The sequence below is a fragment of the Lolium rigidum genome, chromosome 3 (genome assembly GCF_022539505.1).
Source record: "Lolium rigidum isolate FL_2022 chromosome 3, APGP_CSIRO_Lrig_0.1, whole genome shotgun sequence".
NCBI lineage: Eukaryota > Viridiplantae > Streptophyta > Magnoliopsida > Poales > Poaceae > Lolium > Lolium rigidum.
Window position 1 is genome coordinate 317,081,110 of NC_061510.1, and position 25,990 is coordinate 317,107,099.

Consider the following 25,990-nt stretch of genomic DNA (forward strand, 5'->3'; position numbering starts at 1 on the left):
CTAGCACCACCTCGAATAGGGTTTAAGCTTCCAGCCCCGGCGCAGCTCCAAGCCGCCGGTCCGATTCAGTCCGCAAAACCCACCGCTGACGCGCCATGGGAGCCGCCGCCTCCGCCGCCTCTCCTCCCCCGGAGCCCGCCGCGCCCGCCGATCCACCACCATCCAAACTAGATATTCCGCCTGCCGCCGCCGCCTCTCCTCCCCCGGAGGCCGCCGATCCACCGGCCAAAGAAGACACCCAGCCTGCCGCCGCCGCCGCCGCCGCAGATGCGCCCCCGGAGGCCCCTGCTCCCGCTGATTCCGCCCCAAAAGAAGAGATCCAGCCCGCCGCACCCGCGAGCGGCGACGCGGAGGCGGAGGGGGAGACGGTGGTCTTCGACGCCTCCGCCGCGGAAGCGGGCGGGGAGGAGGAGGTCGGGGAGTGCCCCTTCTGCACCTACATGAAGGGCGGCGGGTGCAAGGACGAGTTCGTGGAGTGGGAGAAGTGCATCGAGGTGGCGGAGGCCGAGGGCGGCGACATCGTCGAGCGCTGCTCCAAGGCCACCACCGCGCTGCGCGAGTGTATGGACAAGTACCCGGTTTACTACGAGCCCATCCTCAGCGCCGAGCGCCGCATGAGCGAGGATATGGAGGCCGCCGTCAAGGAGGAGGCCCAGGCAACCCAAGCATCCCCAGCCTCGCCACCTGCGGCCGCAGAGGAGGGGGAGCAGGGCGACAACAAGAAGCAGGCAGAAGAGGTTAAGGAGAAGGAAGCTGGCGGCGAGGCAGGGGAGCAGGGCGGCAGCAAGAAGCAGGAAGAAGAGGAGGTTGTGGTGCTCAAGGAGAAGGAAGATCTTGCGGCTTGATCCGACGCCGATGTTGGATCTCGTGATTTTTTGGTGGAGATTTGGGGCATCCTAGATGTGAATTCTTTCTTGTCTCCAAGAATATGAGATTTTTTTGCCTGGAAATTATACCTGTTGTGAGTTCTGACTCATGAACTGTAAGGAGAGATATGGAGCTTTAATAATCCGATGCATCGATACTAATTGACATGATCAGCTGTTGCTCTATTCTTTTTTGTACCACTAGTTTCAGTTTGTGATTGCAGCTCATGTTTGAAACAGTTGACAAACATTGACAGTTTGCCTCGTAATCGGATCCAGAATAAGTCATAGTATGTGCATGTTAATTTGAGGAATACTGTCTCGTTTCAGTTACACCCTTGAGGAATATAGGGAAAAGTCAGTATTCTATTGTCTGCCTTCCCAAGTATTTTGAGCAATTCTCTAAAGAAATCTTGATTGTGCAAATATCTTGTTCAATATTTGGAATTATTTACAAATACCAACTAAGAAAGTGTGTTGAATATGAATCCATAGTTTGCATCACAAATTACTCACATGAAGTTGGATTAATTGTTCTTTTAACTAATCGTCTCGACATTCAAACCTTTGATTGAATGTTTGGCTGCCTTTTTGTAACAACATTCGGCAGTGGTGGTTTAATCTTTGCCATTGAGTTTCCAGACAAGTGGTGCTGAAGCTGTCCAATGGCCTGAGTCGTCGAAACTGTTTTGAGCGACGATCTCGAGGCAAACTGTCGGCGAGGCAGCGGAGCAGGGTGACAATAAGAAGGAGCCAGAAGAGGAGGCTGTGGTGGTCAAGGAGAAGGGTGATCTTGCTGCTTGATCTGACGCCTATGATGGATCACGATTTTTTGGTGGAGTTGGGGCATCCTAGATATGAATTCTTCGTTGTTATGTTGGATCTCGATTTTTTGGTGGAGATTTGGGGCATCCTAGAAGTGAATTCTTTGTTGTCACGAGATTTTTTTGCTTGGAAATTATACCTGTTGTGAGTTCTGACTCATAAACTGTATGGAGATATCTGGAGCTTTAATAATCCGATGCATTGATACTAATTAGCATGATCAGCTGTTGTTCTATTTTTTGTACTATTTCAATTTGTGATTTGTGCAGCTTATGTTTGAAAACAGTTAACAAACATTGACAGTTCGCCTAGTAATCTTCCAAAATAAGACTACAAAAGAATTTCAGAGTGATAGTATCAACTTTCTCCACTTGGTCGCTGGGATGCTGAATGTGTCCTCTGCATCCTGCTGGTGGGAATTGTCTGCATTCAAAATATTTTGAGCAAATCTCTAAAGAAATCTTGATTGTACAAATATCTTATTCACTCTTTTGAATTAGTTACAAATACCAACTCTAAGAAAGTGTGTTGGATAAGAATCCATGGTTTGCATCACAGATAATGACTCACATAAAGTTGGATTAATCGTTGTTTTAACTAATCACCTTGACAGTCAAACTCTTTTTTTAGGAAAACCTTGACAGTGTAACCTAGTGGTGCTGAAGCTGTTGGTTTGAGTCGTTGAAACTGTTTTGATCATTACTAGTTTGTGCAAGGTTGCCTTCTTTAGCAGAGAAGACATATGCAGCTGTCTGTCCATTTTTTACAGGAAGTTCTTCCTCGGTTTGTACCTGAAAACTGTAGTAAGTAAATGCTACAAACAGTTCAAAAAAAAAAGTAAATGCTACAAAGAGTGGTTCGGAGCATAAAGTTGCAACAGACACAGAAAAGCTGAATCAAAACGGATAAATATTTTTAGGGAGAAGGTATAGTTTCAACGACATTTTCCATCTACTTGTACTGTGGCGGATGTTACAAAAAAGTGTCTGACAACGACAACGGCACACACGCCAGTAAAACCGCAGCACTAACCTACAATGCAGTGCTACAGGCAGCAAGATTAACGGCAGGTTTCTGAAACACCCTTATGACCCCTGACCCATCAGCACCGTCGTTTCCAACCCTCCACGAGCGATCCTTCTTCCGCTGGGGCTTCCGGTGGTGCTTGTGGGACGTCTCTTTCTTCTTTGTGGAATTCTTGGACGCTTGGCCATTCAGGTCGAAAGATTGAAGGTCACTTAGGGCGTGACTGATGTTTTGTTCAGCTTCACCTTGATCGATTTTCTCGTCATCTTCATCAGAAGCATAGTCATCTGATTCATCAGCTGCTGCAGCGGCTGAGCCTTCTAGGTCACTGGCATCGTCTAGGTCAGATTCATCGTCTATCTCACTGGGAGGAAGCTCAAAGTGTGGAATCTTTCCATCGATGTAGTCCTTCAGTATCTGTCGAGATGCCCTGGTCTCATCAGGCAGCCCAGCATGGCTGATATGCCCTCGAGATTGACAGTACGCCATCAGCAACTCAGCAGCAGTTGGGGGCCGCGATGCTTGCTCATACGCCTTGGGCTTTGGCAGGGTGATTTTATATACCTGTTCTAGGATATGTCTCGGCACACGATCTGCGACCACTTGAATTGCACCCCTGTGCTTTGTCATTCTATCAATTGGCAAGACACCACAAGCAACCATCTCATGCCTTGAGCTTGAGAATGAAGGGAAGACCAAACCAGGACAATCGCAGAGCATGAGCTCTTCTGAGATTATCAATGTCTGGAAATGCTTGGTCTTGCCAGGTGTAGATGTTACACCCGTCTTCTTCTCACCTACCAAAGCATTGATAGTTGAACTCTTCCCAACATTAGGATAGCCAACAAATCCGACAACCACATGCTTGGGTCGCGCCGAGGCAGAGTCGGAAGAATTTGATCCACGGTCCTCTCGAGCAACTGGTGTTCCCTTTTGGCTCACAATGTACTCCGCTTCACCCTGCAACCTCACCAGGAGTTCTTCACGGCCATATATCTTTGTGTCAAGATCTGTATCTGATTCTTCGGTGTACCCGTTTAACTTTTTTCCCTCTAAAGCAGCGGTAGCGGCTTTAGCAGACCAGAATAGATAGAGGATATCATGTTCCTTAAAGTAATCTGCCCATTTCCGCCTGCAAGTTTTCCATGTTGAGAAAATGTTATGGACCACAACAGACACTAAAGTTGTCAAGGAAATCAAAAGATGCAACTTCAAAGAGCTAACCTGACATTCAGCGGTAGAAGATCAGCCTTATTTACGAGTAGTAGTGTTCTCTTGTGCTCATCAATTTCTTGTGCGTATTCCTTAGTATACGTAGGCAAAGATACATGTTAGAAAGCCGCAGAGAACAGCAAAAATCCACAATGCAAAACTGCTAACACGTTTGTACACTAGCAGGGGAAAAGTATATCTTCTGTGTTAGCTCACAGCTATTTTCAAACACCATCAATCATATTTACCTCAACAAGCAAAAATGACAATTTGACAATGATGTAGGTTGCGCTAACATTTAGTGGTTCATGTATACTTTATTTGGCATCAAGATGACAATTCTAGGACAAATATTTTTCTACCATGCATCTTAGCTAGCTCACCTTGAGCCTTTTTTAAGAAACTATCCCAGGAGGTCGGTGAAAGTCAGGACCACATTATACAAACATTGAGACGCACAAAAACAAGCATGTAAGCCTATGTTGCTGGCACATTAAAAACAAAATACAAATTTCTATTTCCTTGCATTATCACAGGCTATAGAACATCACTCAAGCAGATGTATCACAGGCTATAAAACATCACCCAAGCAGATGTTGGGCACTGTCAGCCAATCCAGATTAAATAAATAAGTATCCAAGAAGGTCACATCACCACATAATAGCAACATCGACACATATAATGAAGTCTTTAAGCCTAAGTTGTTGCTACTAATAAAATTGAAATCCTAAACCATTACAGCACTTGCGATGCTGATATGAACACAAACTGGCAAAGAAACATACAGTTCTACATAACCACATCACCAGTACATCTTTACGAGATGCTTTGTCTTCGTGCCTATGAGATTGCACGGTGCACCATTGCAGTTTGACAGTGTCTGAGCAATCTGGACAATAATTTGTCCGAGCATGAACGCAGAAAAAGATGGAACTGATAATTTTGTGAGTCCAACATTGCACCTTTTAGTTTAAAGCAGCACACACTCAAGGCGGTCACAATGTAGTGTAGCATAGCTTAGTTTTCAGTTTTTTGGTTTTGGTTTTGCCTTCTAATTTCTGTTGGTTTGTTATCCAAGGGTTTTTGTTTTTTTCTTTTGCCTTGTCGTTTTGCCTCATTCTGTTTTTTATGTTTTTGCACCTTCTAGGCATCATTCTTCGGAAAAAAAAAGAGACATGCATTTGATGCGTGCTTGAGAAAAAAATTTCAAGCAGCATAAAATTTCACGGCGAACTTGATTTTAATGATTTGGGAAGATCAAAGAACAAATAATGCAACAGTCAGGAGCTGCAAATAGTTTTACACAAGGCACATGTCATCTAACCACAATGGGAATTTATTGGTAAAGCATTTAGACAACCATGCAAATTAAACCAATAAAAGTAAAAGATGTATTGGGTTCTTCTGAAGTAAGTACCTCAAGATCAGGGCAACGGTAGAACAAGGGATTTCGAGAATCGACGACCATTACGAGCTTCAATATAAAGAAGAAAACCAGTAAGTACTTCCACATAATTTCCTTACAAGTTACCTCATTCTAACAAAACCAGTAGAAGTAGTCACAGTCACAAAAAAGACTCCAATACTAAAGACAATAATGTACCATAGCCAAAATTACCAACATATGAAGAACAGAGAATGTATGCAACTCGGTAATTCGAGCGGGGACACATTAAAGTTAGGCACAAGGTTGCTGATGATGAATGGGTGTGCACATTCATGTATCCATGCCAGAAAAAGTGCAAGATTTAGTACAAGATCTAACATTGTATTGTACCTACTGTTATGTGCAACTGATTTTAAATGAGATCACTGAGAAATAAGTTTTCTTCTGGGTAAATGACAAATGAGTTTACAATAAATATTCACATAAGCCTCAACAGTACCATATATTTTTTCAGATAGATGTACTAACCAAATCACTTCGTTCAAGTACTCGCCAGAGCTGTCTCCAGATATCAATATTCTTCTCAAAAGGTGTAAGGACAAGTTCTTCATTCTCTTGCAATCTGCAGAACGTTTCTGTCATAATCGACTTACACAAACAACATCTAGCTAACATAAAATTTACCCAGATCGACTACATGCTCAGATGCTCAAAAGACCACTCAGGAATGTGTTCATTGTTTCCATTTAGGCCGAAGAAAGAAATTAAATGTGTACATGTGGTTTGCTTTGCATATATACTGTTCTGTTTAAACAATTCAGTTAGCACTTCCACTGTAGCACTTCACATTTTCAATGCCCCAGAAGAATGAACCAGCTTAGATATTTATTTATGGCAAATGTTCAGAACAAGTCCAAGTATTGTTTTCTGACAAGAGCAAATTCCATGTTTAATGGCTATGGTTGCAGGAAAAAAAACTGGGGTTTACGGCTTGTGACACCTGACCTGGGCTTTGCATTGATATAGTGATATTGTCTCACAAACATCCTAACCTACCACCCATCTGAAGTACTGGCAGACAAGTAGTGTCGTTCAAATTGTAGGCATGCCAAGGTGGGAAATTGATTAGGTGAGTTCTATGAAATGATAAATGACCATAAAAATTGAAGATGTCCTCCTACTAAAACCACAAAACCCGCAGCTTTCTGAAATATACTGGGACAAACATTCCATGCGCATGCGAACAATGCAATTTTGAACAACGCCACTGCTATGAACATAAGAGCACAACTACACGAACCTCGCGAGGTTCCTCCGCCACTCCAGGAAGGCCCGCTTCTCGTTGTTGTTGAGCTCCTCGGTCGTCATCTGGGGAGTCCACGGGGGCCTGAAAGCACCACGATTCCATTCAGCCGTTATACATCACTCACCCAGCACCACTAGAACCCAAAGAAACGAGGCACTGACCGGCGAGGCACCCTGAGGCTGTCGGCGTGCAGGGCCTCCTGCTCCTCCCTTAGAATCCGCCTCTCCTCCGCCGTCGCCCCCGTCCCGTCCCTGCAAACGCAAACACCGGCCGCGGCCGTCTCAGAGGCAAATTCGTCGAACACCCTCTGCTGCGGGAACCAAAAGAAACTGGCCCGGAGGAAGGACGGGCCGCGCTTACAGATCGACGAGGCCGGAGCCGAGCGCGGCGGTGAGGGCGGCAGCGCCCTCGGCGTCATCCCCGTGGAGGAGCTCCTCCTCGGCCGCTCGCTGCAGGACGGCGTCGATGTCGCTGACCTCGATGACGGACTCGAGCGGCACGCCCTGCTGCGCGCGGCGGGAGATGACGAGCTGCTGGCCCCTCGCCTTGGCCGCCGCGGCCTGCTTGTTGCGCTGCCGGAGCAGCGCGCGCCCCAGCCCCTCGCCGCGGTCCTTCTTGCCGCCGCCGCCGCCTCCCATCTCCACGCAAAGGCAAGGTTACACCAGAGAGGAAAAGCAGGAGAGTTGTGTTCCTAGGAGTCGCGCTTCGGCGGCGCGAGGGCTTGGAGAGGACAGAGGAGGCGAGCCCTGAGCCCTGAGGCGGTGAGTTGCAGGCCGAGTTGGTACACGGCCCAGTTTATTTCTCCTTCTTTCTGCTTTTGAGCAAGAAAGGCCGAGGTGCAGGCCGAGTTGGTATTCTCCGAGGACTCCGTTTTCTAGTTTTGGGGGCTTGCTTTCCCATCTTTAGGGTTTTGTTTGTAGGGGCGATGCTTAGGTGGTGCTGGCAGCGCCTCATGCAATAATATTTTCCCGACTTCAACCTCATCGTAACGGCGACATCGAGAAGCTTGTTGGTGTGTTGTGGTCTTCTAGGATTTCGTCTGGCCGTGGGGATCTTCGGCTCGTTAAGGAGCTTCATCGGCAGTTCATCCGACTTCGTCGTCTCCAGGACGGATGTGGTCTTTTTGACCCATTCGGCGACTTCCCGTCCGTAACCAACAACGTTAGGCCGACTCAGGAAGGAGCGGCAACAGCGGCGCGCCGTTGACACGGTCTGGAGGCTGAAGATAAGGGCTCCTCAAGGATCTCGTTGTAATTTTCCTTTTTTTGAGATACTTTGTATTGTTCAATTTTTTAATGCCAGTGTCATATTCGCAAAAAAAAAAAGAACTTCCAAGGTCGTAAAAGAGGCCAATATCATGGTATCATTTAGCGGGAGGTATCACTAGATACGTTCTTGTAGGTGCAACCTATTCATCGCCCAACGCGTGCAGGAATGTGTCTCGTAGCCCTCAACCAAATAGCAGGAGCTAGCTCCGATTCTTCGTGTGGTTTTCTGCGTTCCTCACGGTTTTCAAAATCTGAACAGTTTTCAAATTAAAACAAATTCCAAATTTCGATTTTTTTAGATCTAGATAAATTTCAAATTAACAAATTTTAGATTTAAGCAAATTTCAAATCTAAACAACTAAGTTAGAACACTTTTTGATTTGAACATATTTAAAATCCGAATATTTTTAAAACTAAACAATTTTCAAATTTAAACATTTATTTGAAATGTGCATATTATAATCAAAGAAAAGAAAAAAGGACCGTGCTACAGGGCGGCGCCGCAAAAAACGTATTCCGTGCGGCGGCTCATACCGTGAAGGGATAGGGCAGTGTGTCAGTGATATGTCGGATACCTCACGATACTATTACACGCATGCATAGACCATAGGTTGTGACTTGTGAAACCAAAAATAAAACACATAAACTATTCTCAGCCACATATTTTTTACAAGGTCAAGTTTCTACACACTGTTCTTACTGTTTGATGCAAGCTGCGGTTTTAGTTCTCACACCAGATTACTAATTGCTCCGATTATTTATGCCTAGTTACCTTATTTAGTTGTTACTAATTACCTGTTAATTAGACCTAATTGCCATAATTAGTAATTGTGAGACGAAATTATTTAGTACTGCTAATTGACAGATTAATTTGGCCTAGTTGCCATATTAATTACGCTACGCCCGCTCGCCAGAATTGTGCGAGATGCCAGATTAAGAGAAAGAACTAACAGGATCATTAAGCCTAATATCCAGGTTAATTAAAGTCTAATTGCCAGGTTCATAGCACATGGACGGAAGACTCTTGCAGGCGCTTGTTGGTGGCGTACCCACGCTCGCCGGCGGCGTCCCTGCGGTAGGGAAGGGCTCTTCCTCCACACGCCCGTCGGTGTTCCCGTCCTAGGAACGGCACCTCTTCCCCGCGAGCTCGCCGCAGACCTCGCCGGCGACAGCCTCGCCCGCGAGGGACACCTCCTCCTCCTCCCCCCACAAGCACGCCGCGGAGGCTCGCCGGAGACGGCCTCCCCGGCCCGCGCTGGCAGAGGAACACCTCCTTCTCCTCGCGGGTACTCCGCAGATGCTCGCCGGCGAAAGGCCTCCCCCTTCTAGCAGAGGCTCCTCCTCACGTGCGCGCCGCAGATGCTCACCGGTGAAGGCCTCCACCCGCTAGCAGAGGCTCCTCCTCCTCGCGAGTGCGCCACAAATCGGCCGACGACGATCCTCAACCACCCCGCTCGCGGCGATGAGAGAGAAGGCAGATTGTGTGGATAGGAGCTATCCGCGGGGAGAAAGATAAGGTGGGGCTGCGATCTCGCGATGGAAAAAAGCACTTGCTCTCTATAGGACCCGATGTTGTTTGCACGTATCGTGACGCGTCGCACGGGAGGCCTGCTTATGCGGCGCTTTTTGTTAGATTTTCCCAAGAAAAAATGTAGAACCGCCGACTCTATTAAATGGGCTTGGCCCAAACCGCAAGAAACGCGGACGAAGCGAAATCCCACAAGCTTGGAGAGATAAACAGAGTAGTCAGGTGCTATGTTCAATCTGATTGGATGAAACTTGTTATTGGTTGCGTTGAACGGGTTATAGCTTAGAATTATGTTTGAGTGATAATTTTTATTTTCTTAGCAAGATATGACCGAAATTTCCTCTATTCTTGAAAAAGCTAAATATTAGGCCATTATAGCCTTTCATAGCTGCTGAAAATACCACGGTCAAGTGCAATAGGCTTCTATTTAAACTATGATTGTCGTGCACACGAAGCTATCAAATAGGAAAATGTATGCAGACTTGTCAATAAAGTTTTGTTTGGTATTAGAGTTTTTATGGGAATTAGTGGAGATAATTCCCATCAAATTTTAAAAACTTGTTTGGTTCTAGAGAGTTTAATCCCTGTTTATTCCTACTTTTGCCTAAATCTTAGTGTATGTTTCTCGACTAGGGATGGGAGTTTTGTTGAAACTGAGTGACAGTATCGGTTTAATCAAATACTCTAGTACTAAACAATGCCTAATAGAGATGCAATCGGACGTTCAGGGACCAGGGTAAGCCCGCCAAAGGGGAAAATACATTAATCTCTAAAATTTGATAGAACAAACCTAACTGATTTGGACTAGAGGAGTCTTAAAAAGATTGGATTATTTCCGATCAAGATTCTTCTGGCAAGGGGATAGTGAGAAGCGTAAATATCGACTGGCTAAGTGGAGTGTGATTTGTCAACCCAAAGACCATGGAGGACTTGGCATCCAAGACCTCCGGGTTAAGAATAGGGCCCTACTCGGTAAATGGCTATCCAAGCTACTTACCGAGGAGGGAGTATGGCAAACACTTCTCAAGAGAAAGTATATTGGGCTCTATCTCAGGTTTTTTGGAAACTAGGAGATTCACATTTTTTGGCAGGTCTTATGGGTACAAAGAAGTATTTCTTTCCATATGGATCTTTCTCTATTAAGGATGGGTCGAAAATTTATTTCTGGGAGGATAAATGGCTAGGTAACACCACGCTCCGAGAACAATATCTGGATTGTACAATATAGTGCGTCACAAAAGGGAAATACACTTTGGCTCATAGGAGCATTTGCTCTCATTATGTGAATCCACATTTTGAAGTGTCAAAAAATTCTAAACTAAATTTTTACATGTACATCTAAACATTTTATGTTGGTACACAAATTTTCAAAAAAATAAAAAAAATTTGTGGCTCCTGTAAAAAAGATAAATTTTGATGTTGTAACACGACTACATACAACATATTTTTTGTCCTTTTTGTACACACCACACAAAATGTTGTTTTTCCATGAAAACTAGTGTACGAACATAGAATGTCACGATGTATACCAAAAAATTTATGTCAATTTTTTTAACATTTATAAAATTAATTTTTAATTATTTTATATAATGGGAGCATTTGCTCCTATGAGCCAAAACGTCACCTCCGTCACAAAAGCGATACTATCGCTAAGGTGTTAGAAACTTCCCCACCGAATGTGGTGTTTAGAAGAAGTCTTATCGTACCTAGACAAACCTCTTGGATTGAATTGTTACAGCGTCTTGAGTTAGTTCAATTGACGCAGGGGTCTGATGTGTTTCGTTGGAATCTCACCGGGAATGGTTCATTATCAGTGGCTACCATGTACAATGCTCTAATTTAGCCTAACATTCCAGTCGATAATAATTTAAAATTTTGGAAGATGAAGATACCGCTTAAAACGAAAGTGTTTGCATGGTATCTTCGTCGTGGGATCATTCTTACTAAAGATAATCTTACCAAACGCAACTGGCATGGAAGTAAAAAATGTGTCTTTTGTCATCATGATGAGACTATTAAACACTTATTCTTTCAGTGCAAGTTTGCTAGGTTTATACGGTCAGCCGTTCAAATAGGGTCTACCTTATACCCACCACGTAGTGTTGCTAATATATTTGGCAACTGGCTCAACGGTGTGGATGTTAGGTTTAAACGTCTTACTAGGATGTGCGCGATTGTAGTTATTTATCGTTGTGGCTATGTAAAAATGACAAGATTTTCAATAATATTTCTTCCTCTTTTATGCAGGTCATATACCGGTGCACAGCTACCCTCCGCTCATAGGTGCCACTGCAGCGGGTGGAGCATCGAGACCTCTTTACGGAGGTGTCTTCACGGTTGGATGATACAACAAGAGATATTTTTTCCCAACATGGGAGTGATATTTTTTAACAGATATTTGTGCTACTGTATGCATCCTAGCTATGCAGAAGCCAGATCTATTACTTAAAGTGATAAAGTGTCATTATCGAAAAAAAAACTGATTTTGACTACGGACTTGGGCGGATGGGCACCACTTTGCATTCCTAGCCGACATGCAGCACAGCTCAGATAAACTTTCTTTTCCCTCAAACGCGCGTCTGAAATGTGTGTCGTTGTGTATTAAAAGAAAAACGCCAACTAGGATCCACAAGAACTCCTAATTGAGCTAGCCCAGGTGCTTTGGCACCATCTCAGAAGGTAACAGCTCAGACAAGCTTACAACCCAAATATCGCCATTACAACAGATTTTTATACCTTAAAAATTAAAACATACATAAAAACCAAACAAAGTCCAACTTACTCCAGTACATCTCCAACACGCACAAAAGTTTCAAATTTAAGATTCAGAGAAACCCTAATACACCACAAGAACCGTTAGGTCTGACTTATTCTGACAGATACAGATCATTAAAACCTGATGATACCATAGAGTGCATACTCATACACTGCTTGCAAGTACGTAGTAGTGCTTCTGATACTATTTTACAGGCATATGGGGAGCTCCATCATCACAACATTCCTGAGAACGAGCACTTCAGTTTCAGGAATAGGTAGGCGATGTAGAAGGTACCCCAAATGCAGTAGAGCCAAGAATGATTTGCCTACAGACAACCACACGGCGGAGAGACAGTTAGTCCCTGAGCCAGAGCCAGCCATGGCCACCAGACATCGCCGGTAGACCACCGCTCTTTGATCTAGTTGTCTGTGTATACCCCCCTCAAGTCATGCCTTGAGGAGCTCACAGCAGCCATCGGTTGCTGTGGCCCACTTGAAGGGGGTAGCAGCCCCATGCTCGCCGTCCATGATGATCGGCAGCGGGGTGAAGAAGGGTGTCCGGAGATGCTCGATGCTGTTGTAGTGGTCAACATCTTCGTGATCATACATGCTTGACACATCCGAGCCTGAGAGGCTCGAGATGCTGCTCCGGGAGTGTGGGTTGCGCAGCTCCGACTGCGGAATTACGGAGCTTGGAGACGTGGCGAAGCGCGAAGGTAGGTTATAGTCTGTCTTCTTGCTGCCTCCTCCGGGAGCGTCCTTTCCGCCCCCCTCTTTCTTCGTGTTGAGGAAGCGTCCTCCTGTGCCTCGTGCTCGGCGCATTGCGTGACGATGGCGTGATTCATGAAGGTACGGCTGCGTCATAATCATAAATAGCAATGAGTATGACGAAAGAGATGTGTTGAGTGACATGCTTTTTTAAATGGAAGAGTTTTATTTCCCCAGTCTAAGAATGACATGATTGCAATGGCAATGACTTCCACTTAGTGGAAGTACATGCTTACCTTTCTTCCTTTAATTAATTGGTTTTCTCTCTCTATCTTGGCACGAGCACGGCGGCGGCGAAGTATGCCTTGATATTGTTTTGCATTCACATAAATTGGTGCATCAGCTGGCGCATTCAGTGGCAAGAGCACTCGCCCACCAGGCTACATTGAATAGAAAAAATGAAGTGGAGAATCAAATAACAGAAAAAAATAATTGAGAAAAATATAGCAGATAAAATTAACTACTACATACTGAATGAAGATATGGTCCTATATAATTTAGTATGCTCACAGGTGAATGATCTTGCAATAGCAATGTTTCCAAATAGTTGTGTGCACACAGTTAGGGTCTCAACCAAGAGCAATGGAAATTTCAAAATGTAATTTAAATAATACACACTAAACCTTACCATCGATTTCATCGCGTAAGTGGTAAGTAGGCCATAGCATTGGTCGGCAGAAGGATAACTGGAAGAGATCTGGAACACGTGTGGTCAATTAGAAACTGAAAAGTGGAGATATCTAGAATCCAAGAAAGTTGGGAAAATAATAGACTTTCCTCTCAATAACTAAGTTAACCAAATTCTAAAAAGTGGACTAAGTTAACAGAAAAGTATACCATGGATGGACCTGAGCCAAACTCAAAACGACTGTTGTATTCCGGGAGCGGTGATTGCAGTGCAATAGTGGTGGAGTGATCCAAGGTCTTCTCTCCTTTACCTCCTGACTCCAAATTCCCTGAGCATCACAGTTCCTCAAAACCACGGCAATAAAAGTACCCTATGGATTTTAAAGCATTTTTCAGAGCTACCAAATGCTAAACACATAACTTGTTCTACATGATTGCAAATCCACGTATCAGCAACAGAATGGAAATGCTGTCTTTTTGGATGAGGAAAGATTTGGTTGTGACAAGTTTAACTCAAATCTCAACTAAATCCTAGTCAAATCTTCTTAGCATGATGTTCCATTGTTCAAAGCACTTCTGACGAGTTAGATCAATATCACAACATTCTGACATATCATTCAGAACTATCTGACTGAAATAAATTAAAGCGCTCACAAGTCTCGTTCAGAGCCAAAAATAAATATTACTATAAGTTTTTGCTAAAAGCTGATGCTTCCTTATCTGCATTAATATTCTAGAAAAAAGGAGATGTAAGCTTTATATTATAGAAATGAACTGCATGCGGTTGGACAGACGTGTACGTTACTTACTGAATTAGAAAAGTAAATAGCTATATTGTATTCCATCAAGAACTACCGCTCTAGTCTATTATAAGATTATACTTGGCAAAACCTGATTCCAAGGTTTAAAAGGTGAAAGTGAAGAACCGGGGGCTTCTAATAACCATCGAGCATGTGCCTTATCAAATATTCTCATCCGTTCATTCATTATTGTATAAATTCATCTAGGGAAGGCTTTTGCCTTCCATAAAAATAGAGCATAATAATTATGTGTTCTACAAAACTAGGGGGCCGAATACCCAGTCCAGCTACCAAACTAGTGTCAATGTGTCATGTTCATGAAAAAATAAACCTTATCTTGGGTACAAAAATAAGAGAGGCCCAACTGCTACACCCTCAAAATATATTACGAAACTTTAATATAAGTAGTCTAATTAGCCTTTTTTTTCCTAACTAATGGGTTTAGCTAACTCCTTACCTTCCTTTATTTTTGTATAGTTGGCTAAAAAACCAAGCCTGCAACCATCAGTACTCATCAATCTTGTTGACAAGTCTTTGTATAGAGAGAAAACAAATCATAATGAATATTCCTATAAACTAAGCAGATAACAACAGCTTCTTGGGTCCAAAACATCTGACAATCCAACTAATTGCCCCCCTCTGGCCTGACAGCTGACATATATAACACCGCCTTTCTTAGCAAAGATATGCAAATTCATATAGCTCATACCAAATTATTGCAACAAGTCTATGATATTTTTTTTCTATCTGAATAGAACAAAGAGCCCAATCTTCTAGCTATGACTTCATTCCAAACTCACAAACATATCTGTTTAAGTTGTGCCAAGATTTCAGATTTAGATGATTACGGGCTCCAATTTCAAATTAAGAGCCATGATGGGATAATTCACCCAATCTCTCTGGATAATTCAACCTTGTGAGTCGTGACATTCCCTTCTGTTCACTGGCATAGTAGTAGCATGCACAGATCCAACCACCAAACTCTTGCAATCATTCCACAAAACTACTGCTAGCAAGAAGGCCTCACCTTGGAACACCGAGAACTTGAGCACCTCAGGAGCCCCGGTCTTGGGCGCCGGCGACGGCGGCACTGCCGGATCCAAGACGCCCTGAGCTCTGGGCACGACCTGGAACTGGCCGACCCGGCGAGTCTCCGCCTCCGGCGACGACGACGATAAGGGCTCCCCGTACAGCATCTGGGACGCCGCCCACCACGGCACCGGGGCTCCACCTCCACCACCACCGGAAGCAACCTGCCCGAATCCCTCATGGCCCTTGAAGCTCATCATTGCCTGCTGCCTTGGCCAAGGAATTATGCCGGAGCGTCAGATTTTTCTCTGGGCCAAAGACAAGGATGCTTTAGTGGGATCTTTAGCCTCTGGGCGCACTAAGCATCATCCAACCACCTGTACCGAACCAATAATTGAATAACGGATTAGAGAGATTGGTGGTGTACGAACAGAGGTAAAAACAAAAGCTTTAGCAGGCACAGGGAATTGAAAACAAAGCAAGTGGGGAACTCCCCAAGAACTCAAAAAACAAGATGTTGTGGACAAGAAAAATAGATGAGAGAATTGAGGAGCATGCACGAAACTAATGGATAATACCCTACACAAACATGCAAGAAAACCAAGATGGGAGGAAAAGAAACTGAAATCCCAGAGAAGCAAAGGAAGCTGGAAAAACTGATGCGGAGAGCCAGGAAAAAAGAAGGCAGGTCGTGTTGGCAGAACAAAGAAAAGAATAAAAGGAAACCGATTTGGATGGATAACCACACGCTGGGAAGGATGAAAGAAGCCCAGACGAAGAAGAAGATCAGCTTGGAAAGAAGGGACGGTGGCAAGATCAGAGCAGAGCCCACACACCCAGACTTTCGGAAGGCCAGGCAGAGATTTCCAAGAAGAGCTAGCAGAGAAGACTTTCAGCAGAGCAGAGCAGAGCAGTCCTACCATAACCGGAAAAGGATTTAGGACGAACCAAATTAAGCGAGGTCAGCAGCAGCAGCTCGCATCAACGGACGGAGAGAGGGGGAATCAGACGAGAGAGGCCGCTCGCATCTCAGCTGGAGCTGCGGGAGACCATCTAATAATGGCAACAAACGGCACGAGACAGGGAGAGGGAGATGGAGATGTGGATGCAGGACTAGTATATAGTAATGCCGCTGGGCTGGGGTCACTGAGCAGAAACCAAGAAAAGGCCCTCTCCCTCTCTCTCTCCCTGCCCGGTTTGAGCTGAAAAGTTGGCCACTATCTCCTTCCCGGTGCAGTGTGCTTCCTTTACTTTGCCCAGTTTGGTGCAAGTTGGTGTACTGCCTTTTGATTCTATCCCGTAATAGTACAGGTACTGCTGCTTGAGTACCCGATCAGTGAGAGAGAGATTCTTCTCGGGACGCACGGCATCCATGGTTGCCAAATTGGTCATGCCGCCAGGAGCAGCTACCTGACCACTGTTGGCTGCTCTGCTCGCTCCTCTTCTCGGAAAGGCAACGAGGAAGTACACACATGACCTTGCTTGCCCATTGGCAAAACCTAGGGTCACCCAATGTGGCGGCCGTGCCCGTGCGTGCGTGCGGCGACCTACATTTGTCCTCCAACCAAGCCGGAAACCTGTTGATTGGCAAAGCTACGCCGGTCGGTCATTTTCAGATCCCTCTTTCGTCTAATCCATTGAACCTTCTTCCGTGACCCAAATAAGTCATTTAATATTTATTTTTTAAGAGCGCGGGTGCACAGCCATCTTATTAGTTATATCAATGTAACTCATTTTGCATTATTCTTTTTAACGAATGGGGGGATGAGTTGTGGGTCTATAAACTTCTTGAAGCACGGGAAAACCATAAGATAAATAAATGTGTTTAAGGTGTCACTCTCTCAAAAAGATATGTGAGATATATGCATGAAACAATGTGTGTTTCTAAGTAATTATTCCCTCCATTACAAATATCCAATGTTCCGGGTTTACTCAACGTCAATTTTTTTGTAAATTTTGACCAAATATTGGAAAAAATATCAACATTTGTAATATAAAATCTATAATATTAGAATCATCATAAAATATATTTTCATAGTATATGCATTTGATATTATAATTTTTAATATTTTATGTTATATACTTGGCCAAACTTTGCAAAGTTTGACTTTGATTAAACCCATATCCAAGGTAAATAAAAACAAAGAGAGTAAGTACTATGCAAAACTAAGATATGATCCCAAACTCAATACTATGTATTGTTGTTCTTTTCTATCTACGGGGTGCCACTAGCATTTGTAGTATGGTGACATACATATTGTGTCACTTTCCATGTTGATTTACATAATTTATATTTGCTTATTGGTTCGATAAGTATAAGATTTTACCACATTTGGACTGTGATTAATATTTGTGTGACATTATAAAAAACGGACGCGATCATATTGCCCGTATCATAATTATACTTTTATTACAATATACAACTATTTTCGTTATGATGCAATAACATGTTTTAACGACAAAAGTACCATCTTGAAGACTACATCATGTCAATTTTGAAAACCGCACAAGAGATTTGATGTCCGGTGATACGTGTTGTAGTTCATAGTCTAGGCCAGAGTGACCCAAGTCCAGTCTCCAATCCAGTAGGGCTTTGAAGCCCTTCCACACACATATCTATATATCTTATGAAGCAACCCACTGACATGCATTAGTGATAGTGCATCTGTACATGCAAGCTATCCATTATCTATTATTTGAGCTATCTGTTTGTTCATGTAATCTCACTAACATGTATCTATACATGCAAGCAATCTACCTATTCAACCATCCAATTATCCATGTACATAACCATTTCAAGAATTTCGACAATTGTGACTAATCGGATCTTGCATATTCCCGTAGGCGTAGACAACTTCTTATTTCATGTGTCTCATACCCTTTCGTTTACTTAACAGAATTCTGCAAGAGATTCTCGCCGCAACACACCGTATCTTTCTAGTTATGTATATATATGTATGCGGTGATGTGGATATAATATTATATATAAGAGCGCTTGAAAGAACCATATATATGTCATCGTCACCAAAAAAGAACCATATTTGAAATTAAAAGTAGATGTTGTAGGGTTCAAGCCTAAGCTGGCCCTGTTTTGCTTTGCTTTTCATTTTATTTTATTTCTTTGCTCTCCGCTTTGCTTACATTTACATGGGGCCTAAACCTCATAAATAGTGTGCAATTTTCTTTCTTTCTCTTCTGAAAATATCCCATGCGTTTGCATGCCTTCACCCCACGCAAAGCAAAGGAGAAAGGGGGCGGAGGAAAAGACAACGCCATTATGCGTCTATATGCGCGGGGGCTTTTATAAGCAAGCTCCACAGAGATCTCTATTATTGGTCACCGAAGCCATCCGATCCGGCGCCCACTACAGCTAAACAAGCTGCGTGCATCAGATTTGAGTGAGACTTTTCCAACGCCAACGACGCCACGGTTGGTCCTACACAACCATCTGCATCCCCAGCCACATAGCTAAGCAAACCATCGAGGATCATGATCTGTACATCCATCTGTCTGCGTCTCGATCTGCTCGGTAAGTTTTGAGGTTAAGTTATTATTGTTTAGCAAGGTTTGTGGTATTCTGTATTCGAGAGAAGCCCAATTTTCCCTCCTAAACTTGTCATAAAGTTTGGTTTACACCCCTTTAGTCCAGTTTGGTTCATCTTACAATCTCGAAGTGTGAAAACGATTCGAAATTAAACCCTCCATCTTTTCGACAGGTTTTAACCCGGGTTTTCTCGCCACAGTCACTAGTTTTTCTTATCATCGCAAACCAGTGACCAGCTCCCGTATATGCATGCGCAACAAACAGAAGATGATTGCCGATTTCTGGTTTCCTAGCTTGTTGCAGTAGAAAAGAATGTGTACACTGAAGACATAGTGCATGTAGTAATTAAAAACTGGTGACGTGGCAAAATAAAACATGTCAAAGTCTATTGTGTTGCGGAAGGGGTATTTTTGGACGGTTTTCAGAGTTTGAGGTTGTAAATTGAATCAAACTAGACTAAAACGTTGTAAAGTAAACTTTGAGACAAGTTTAAGGGGGTAAATTGGACTTCTCGTATCCAGATTATCTGGCTCATAGGAAAAATGCATTTTAAAATATCAAAAACTTCCGAAAAGAATCTCACCTATACATATGGACATTCTTTGTTTGTTCACAAAGTTTTACGGCTAAAAGACATTTTCTATAGCCTATGTAAAAAAAGAAGAATATCCCATGATTAGCTATTTTGGAGCACAGAAGATTATCCTTTTTATACAAGCCACAAAAATAAAATAAAAATTCATGAAACTTTGCGTGCGAACGTAGAATGTCTAAATGCACACCTAGATATTTTTTTCAGAATTTTTAGGTATTTCTAAAATATATTTTTGAGCCAGTGGGTGCATCTACACGTACCTACAAAGTGGAGTTCTGCTCAAAGTCAATCTTACATAGAAATCGTTTCACTCTATTATGGTTTCTTGCATGTACAAGAACACCTCAAGCAGATCCCTTAAAAAACGGACCGAAAAGAGCCTCGCGAAGGAACCGCTCTCGCGACTAGGGTTCCGCCCCGCGCCGCCGTCGCCAGGCCTTCCACGCCTCCGTCCCCGTCTCCCCCAGCCCTCGTTGTCGCTCCCCGCGGGCGACAGGAGGGCGCCCAGACCCTAGCTTTCCTCGACCCCCTCCTTCGGCCTCCCCATCCGTCGCCGCCAGCGCAGGCCGTCCGGGCAAAGCCCCATGCGGTGCCGGCGGCGGCGGTGCTGCTTCTCCCCGGGCATTTGGAGGTGGGGCGCGGGGCCTTCTCCTCCGGCGACGGTGCTCCTTGGCTCGGGAGGTTCCGCAGCGGCGCGGGTCTTCGGGCAGCGCAGCGACGGGCGGTGGGCTGGCGATGGCGCGACTGCTTGGCGGCGGGGCGGCAAGGTAGCGCGCGGCGAGGCTCTCTCGGCCCAAAGCCGGGCCCTCAGGGGCCCATCTGGGGCTGGGCGGGCCAGGCTTGGGCGCTGCTGGACTGCTTCTGGCGGACGGGAGCGGTGGCCGAAGCTGAGGTGGGTGAGGTGGAGGCGCGCGTCCAGCAGCATCCCGACGGGGGCTTCACGCGCATGGACTAGGTGGGTCTGTGCTCGGCCGGTCCAGGAGGGCCTGGTATGCCCCTTGCCGGCATGTCCGGACGGGTACCACCATTGGTGGTGGAGGCGGTTCCCTCCCGTGTGGCCACTACCTCATTGCTCCTCGGCTTCGAGATCCTCCTTCGGCTTGCTGGCCTCGATTCATTGGCCGCGGTAAGGCGGCGATGGTGGTTCTGCAGTCGTGGTGGCGCATGTTGGTGGGCGGTGAGTTTGGTGGAGCACATTGGAGCGTCCGAGGCGAGGGTGCGAGGGGTCGAGAGAAATCTCTGTCGGGTTGGCCGACACCGATGCGGTGACGCTCGCGGGTGCCACCTTTCCTTCCTGAAGGGCGTTGGGTGAAGCCCTCCTTCCTTGCCCTTGTGCATACCGGGGGAAACCCTAGGACCAGTCCAGGTAGCAGCGTTGTCGTCATCGTATGGCTTCTTGAAGGCGATGCTTGGTACGCGGCATTTCAGAATGCTAGGATCGTGGTGGGAATTCTCCGGTGGGTGCAGCGGCTACAAAACACCTTCGTTTTCGTCGATCCGACCTTTTCGGCTTTCTTTCTCTTTTCTTTCTTTCATGTTTTCTCTTGGGCGTGATTGTGCTGATGTCCCAACAGTTGTACCGTGTGGTTGCTATACTAATATAGCGGGACGAAAGCCTATTTCGAGAATCCCTTAAAAAACAAATCGTAAATAGTGGTTCATGGTAAACCTTAAACCGATTTTTCAGTACCAATTAGTGGAGTTGGTAAGCGGGGTGAATTTATGGACCAGGTTTCATAAAATTATTTTCCAAGCTACCCTAGTTTAATTTCTCGGAGACATGAAGTTGGATTCTTATTATTAAAAAAACGCGTTGTCGGGGTTTACCCCACGGCTTTCCTTTCAAGAAATGGGTAAACTGTAGACCGGTTTTTCGGTAGGGTAGGCACGACATTAGATATAGTAAAAGACACTTTCTTATTTTTATTTTTATTTTTCTGTTGTCCCTTCTTCTTACTCATGCATGTGTACACAAAGCACCCAGGTGTCCATATCCTCCTCCTCCTACTCCGACCATTGTGATCTCTCCTTGCTCTCGATGTTGTTCGCCTCCCTCCTCTGGCTGGCGCGCCCCTGCCTCCTCCGGCCGTCGTCACCATCCCAGCTACTCTGGCGGCAGCGGCGAGGACGGGAGGTTGTGGAGTTGAATTCCTTCCCACTAATCATTTCATGCTTTAGCGTTTAGCATAGAAATGCTCCCACATACTACAATTATGAAAGTTCATGGAGACCCATGTGTGGTTTTGGTAATTAGTGAAGATCCCTATGGACTAATGTTTGCATTGAGTTGTATTTGTAGGATTTATCCATAAGAAATGTTTGAACCATATGTTGGCTTTAAGGTTGCAAGAAGATGATCAAGTGAGAAGTATGTCTTGAATAAGAAGACATCAACAAGATGAAGAAAGAAGAAATTCAAGTTCAAGGTGACCTATCTCAAAGATGTCATATGCTTGAAGCTTTATATCCATATGGTGATCATGGATATATGAAGATGCGCACCGAAGAAGGTCTCCCGTAGTGGATTGTGGGGGAGCAATCCGTAAGACTTCATCAAGCAAGCACAATCAGAAAAGGTGTTCCACCTTGTTGCAGTCAAGATCATCATCGTCTAGCTCAAGCAAAATGCACAACACTACTAGGAAAAAATCATACCATCGGCGGACCAAAAAAGTTTACCGCCGGCGGTAACAACTTATTGTTGGTGCACCAGCCTGGTACACCGGCGGTAACATGATCTATTGCCAGTGCACCATAGTGGTGCGTCGGTGGTATTCTTTTTCATTATTCGAAAAATAAGCCTCGATCTAGATCTACATCGAGATCTAGATCTGTTCGTCGCCATTGCAATGGGCGTCTTGTAGGAGGGACGTAGAGGAGATGGTCACCTTTGGGAGGGAGGTCGAGGAGGTGGTTGCCAGGAGTAGCTCACCGGAGGGAGATTGAGAAGGTGGTCACCGGAGGCATCCATCGTTGGAGGGAGGTCGAGGGTGTGGTCACCGGCTTGAGGAGGTGGTGACGCTCGAGGGAGGGAGACGATGGTCGCCGAAGGGAGGGAGAGGAAGGAGGAGGGGGAGGAGGAGGAGGAGGAGGAGGAGGGAGAAGGGAAAGGAAGGAGGGGAGAAGGTGGAGAAGCGGAAGAGGAGGATGGAAAGAAGGTGGAGAAGCGGAGGAGCAGGAGGAGGAGAAGGGGAGGGTAAAGTGAGAAAGGATAGACAGCATAAGGTGAGGTTAGAATTTTTTGCATCAAAATCTAAAACCTTAGAAACTATATTTTCCTTTCTAGTTTTGAGGATTTAAAAAAATTAGTAAACTGCCACAAGCTGTTGAATTCGGATGTAACTTTTTCTGTAGATACATTTTCATATAAAAACTTTTTCATCCGAGGTCGTATCCAAAATCCAGAGCCGTTTTACCAAAAAAATTGCGTCAGTTTACAGAATATGTTGAAAATAATGTTTGTTAGTTTTTCTAGATTACATAAAATATGAACATCTCGAAGGAATTTAAATTTTTATCATTTTATTTTATTTTTTCTAATTGAAAAGGCGATCCCAGGGGCGGGGGTGCTAAATCTGAGCTATATTGGTGCGCTGGCCGTAAGTTGAGGCAAATTTTGTAACCCTGCTTGCCCTTAGTGCCGGTGCACCAAATTTTTAGTACGCCGGTGGTATTATAGCATCATTGGAAAACTGAGAGAGTGGTGGACGGTGGAAAATAGCACCGATGGACCACGTGTTTGGTGTGCTGGCGGCAACTCGGGGCTTATAGGCCTTTTCCTAGTAGTGAAAGACTGTGGTTCGTTCTTGATAGGGTTTATTTCATACCGGTCGTATGGTGTAGTTGGGAGTGGTGTAGTTGGGAGACTGGTTTATATTATAGTTGGCCGTACCGTACTATCAAGATGACTCTCTAGTGAGTAACTTAATCGTATCATTCAAAGAAAGCTCAAATCTTAGCATCCTTTATCAATTTTTTTGGTTTTTATTTGGATCTTATCAATATGGTGATTTATAGGTTTTGATTATTCTCACGACAAGCTCTAGTTCATCTAAAATGGATTTCACATGAAATACTTATTGCATTTTCGATTTTAGAAATTTTCCTGGTTCTTCATATTGAGAGGTTTAACCTATAAATTCATGAAAAATATATCCCACTTGTTCTTAATATTTTCGGCTCTTTTTAGGGTAGCTCTTGTCATCCTCTTTTCAACAAATTTGGTTTCACCTAAATTGGAGTTTCCTAACTCTTTTTTTTTGCATTTTCGATGATCCTCGGGTTAAACCTTTCTTCATTTATGTTTCCCTTTTTTGTTGTACTATTATGGTTCTCCGCATGATCTTGTAGAGCTTGTTGCTAGCTTCAACATACGCTCAAGATCATCAAAATTAGAGTCTGGGTATTCAAGTTATGAAATTTTTGGGCATGTTCATGTGCAACCGCCGGAGTGGTCCGGCCAACCCAAACCTAGATCTGGGATAACTCCGGTTCTCTCGTTATTTCCCTCACTCTCTGGTTTGGCCAGCCCAGCGGAGTCCAGCCGGCTAGACTCATCCGGCTAGGCCAACCATTCCAGGCTACGTAAAAATGGTTGCACATTTTTTAAGGGTTAGATTATGTGGTCGCTATTTAAGGGGTCTTCTTTTCCCAAAATTTTCCAAAATTTTGAGCAGTTTTTGACCTTATTGAGATTTTCTTTCTCCACAATCTATCTATGATTCTTGCACCTATTTGAGGGAAAAGAGATAGGAGATCTAATCTACATCTAAACCAATCAAATCCATCTGTTTGTGAGGGAAATCCATTAGATCTAGATCTAAGATAATTTTGATGTTATCCTCCTTTGTCTACCTCCCTTATTCTCCCAATAGCTTGTGTTGATTTGGTGGAATTAAGAGTGAGGAACTTTCCATTGCATTTATTGCATCGGTTTAACGTCTTCAGAGTGCTACGTGGAGGTGAAAGTTCTCGAGTATTTATCTCGAGTGTTTGTACGCGGAGGTTGTTCCTTTTGAATATTTCGATCCTAGAGGCCTTGGTGATCTTAGTGGATTCTTGGGACTTCCAATTAAGTTGTGAAGATTAATCAAGAGCGAGGCATTCGTGACGATTTCTTGGGAGCCCCTAGTTAAGTTGTGGAGATTGCCCCAAACTTGTATGGGTTTGTGCCTGCCCTGAAGGGTTCCTTAGTAAACCCAGAACTTCCCTTTTGGTGGGCAGGCTCGAGGAGACTACTGTGAGGCCTTCGTGGTGTTTAGAGTGCTTTGGCCTCTGATACGTCTCCGACGTATCGATAATTTCTTATGTTCCATGCCACATTATTGATGATATCTACATGTTTTATACACATTATATGTCATATTTATGCGTTTTCCGGAACTAACCTATTGACGAGATGTCGAAGGGCCGGTTCTCGTTTTCTGTTGTTTTTGGTTCCAGAAATCCTAGTAAGGAAATATTCTCGGAATCGGACGAAATCAAGGCCCAGCATCCTATTTTTCCACGAAGCTTCCAGAACACCCGAGAGTCGCCAGAGGGGGGCCACAGGCCCACCAGATGACACCCCGGCGCGGCCTAGGGGGGGGGGGGCGCCCCCCTAGCGTGTCACCGCCTCGTTGACCTTCTGACGCCGCCTCTTCGCCTATATAAAGGTCCCTGACCTAAAACCTCGATACGGAAAAGCCACGGTACGAGAAACCTTCCGCAGCCGCCGCCATCGCGAAGCCAAGATCCGGGGGACAGGAGTCTCCGTTCCGGCACGCCGCCGGGATGGGGAAGTGCCCCGGAAGGCTCCTCCATCGACACCACCGCCATCTTCATCAACGCTGCTTGTCTCCCATGAGGAGGGAGTAGTTCTCCATCGAGGCTCGGGGCCGTACCAGGTAGCTATGTGGTTAATCTCTCTCCTATGTGCTTCAATACAATAATCTCATGAGCTGCCTTACATGATTGAGATTCATATGATGATGCTTGTAATCTAGATGTCATTATGCTAGTCAAGTGTGTTTTACTTATGTGATCTCCGGAGACTCCTTGTCCCACGTGTGTAAATGTGACAAGTGTGTGCACCGTGTGGGTCTCTTAGGCTATATTTCACAGAATACTTATTCACCGTTATGAATGGCATAGTGAAGTGCTTATTTATATCCCTTTATGATTGCAATGTGTTTTGTATCACAATTTATCCATGTGCTACTCTAGTGATGTTATTAAAGTAGTTTATTCCTCCCGCACGGTGTAATGGTGACAAGTGTGTGCATCCGTGTTAGTACTTGGCGTAGGCTATGATTATGATCTCTTGTAGATTATGAAGTTAACTATTGCTATGATGGTATTGATGTGATCTATTCCTCCTACATAGTGTGAAGGTGACGAGTGTGCATGCTATGTTAGAACTTGGTTTAGTTGTGTTGATCTGTCATGCACTCTAAGGTTATTTAAATATGAAC

General features: G+C 44.6%; 3 protein-coding genes across 3 annotated transcripts; 1 reads left to right on the plus strand and 2 right to left on the minus strand.

Annotated features, from left to right (window-relative positions):
- The first annotated feature begins 95 nt into the window (after positions 1–95).
- On the plus strand, positions 96–1,009 carry LOC124696905 (fibrous sheath CABYR-binding protein-like). Its single transcript, XM_047229565.1, has one exon. It carries the CDS (start codon positions 96–98, stop codon positions 843–845), a length of 750 nt encoding a protein of 249 aa, XP_047085521.1. The 3' UTR covers positions 846–1,009.
- Positions 1,010–2,562: 1,553 nt separating this feature from the next.
- On the minus strand, positions 2,563–7,260 carry LOC124696906 (GTPase LSG1-1-like). Its single transcript, XM_047229566.1, has 7 exons — positions 6,983–7,260; positions 6,784–6,873; positions 6,617–6,703; positions 5,845–5,938; positions 5,347–5,403; positions 3,942–4,021; positions 2,563–3,849 (listed from the first exon to the last, which is right to left on the minus strand). Exons 1-7 carry the CDS (start codon positions 7,258–7,260, stop codon positions 2,724–2,726), a joined length of 1,812 nt encoding a protein of 603 aa, XP_047085522.1. The 3' UTR covers positions 2,563–2,723.
- Positions 7,261–12,129: 4,869 nt separating this feature from the next.
- On the minus strand, positions 12,130–16,532 carry LOC124703768 (nuclear transcription factor Y subunit A-10-like). Its single transcript, XM_047235988.1, has 6 exons — positions 16,348–16,532; positions 15,398–15,776; positions 13,781–13,899; positions 13,572–13,640; positions 13,180–13,323; positions 12,130–13,030 (listed from the first exon to the last, which is right to left on the minus strand). The coding sequence occupies exons 2-6, from the start codon at positions 15,657–15,659 to the stop codon at positions 12,623–12,625; spliced, it is 1,002 nt and encodes a 333-aa protein (XP_047091944.1). The 5' UTR covers positions 15,660–15,776; positions 16,348–16,532; the 3' UTR covers positions 12,130–12,622.
- Between the last annotated feature and the right edge of the window lie 9,458 nt (positions 16,533–25,990).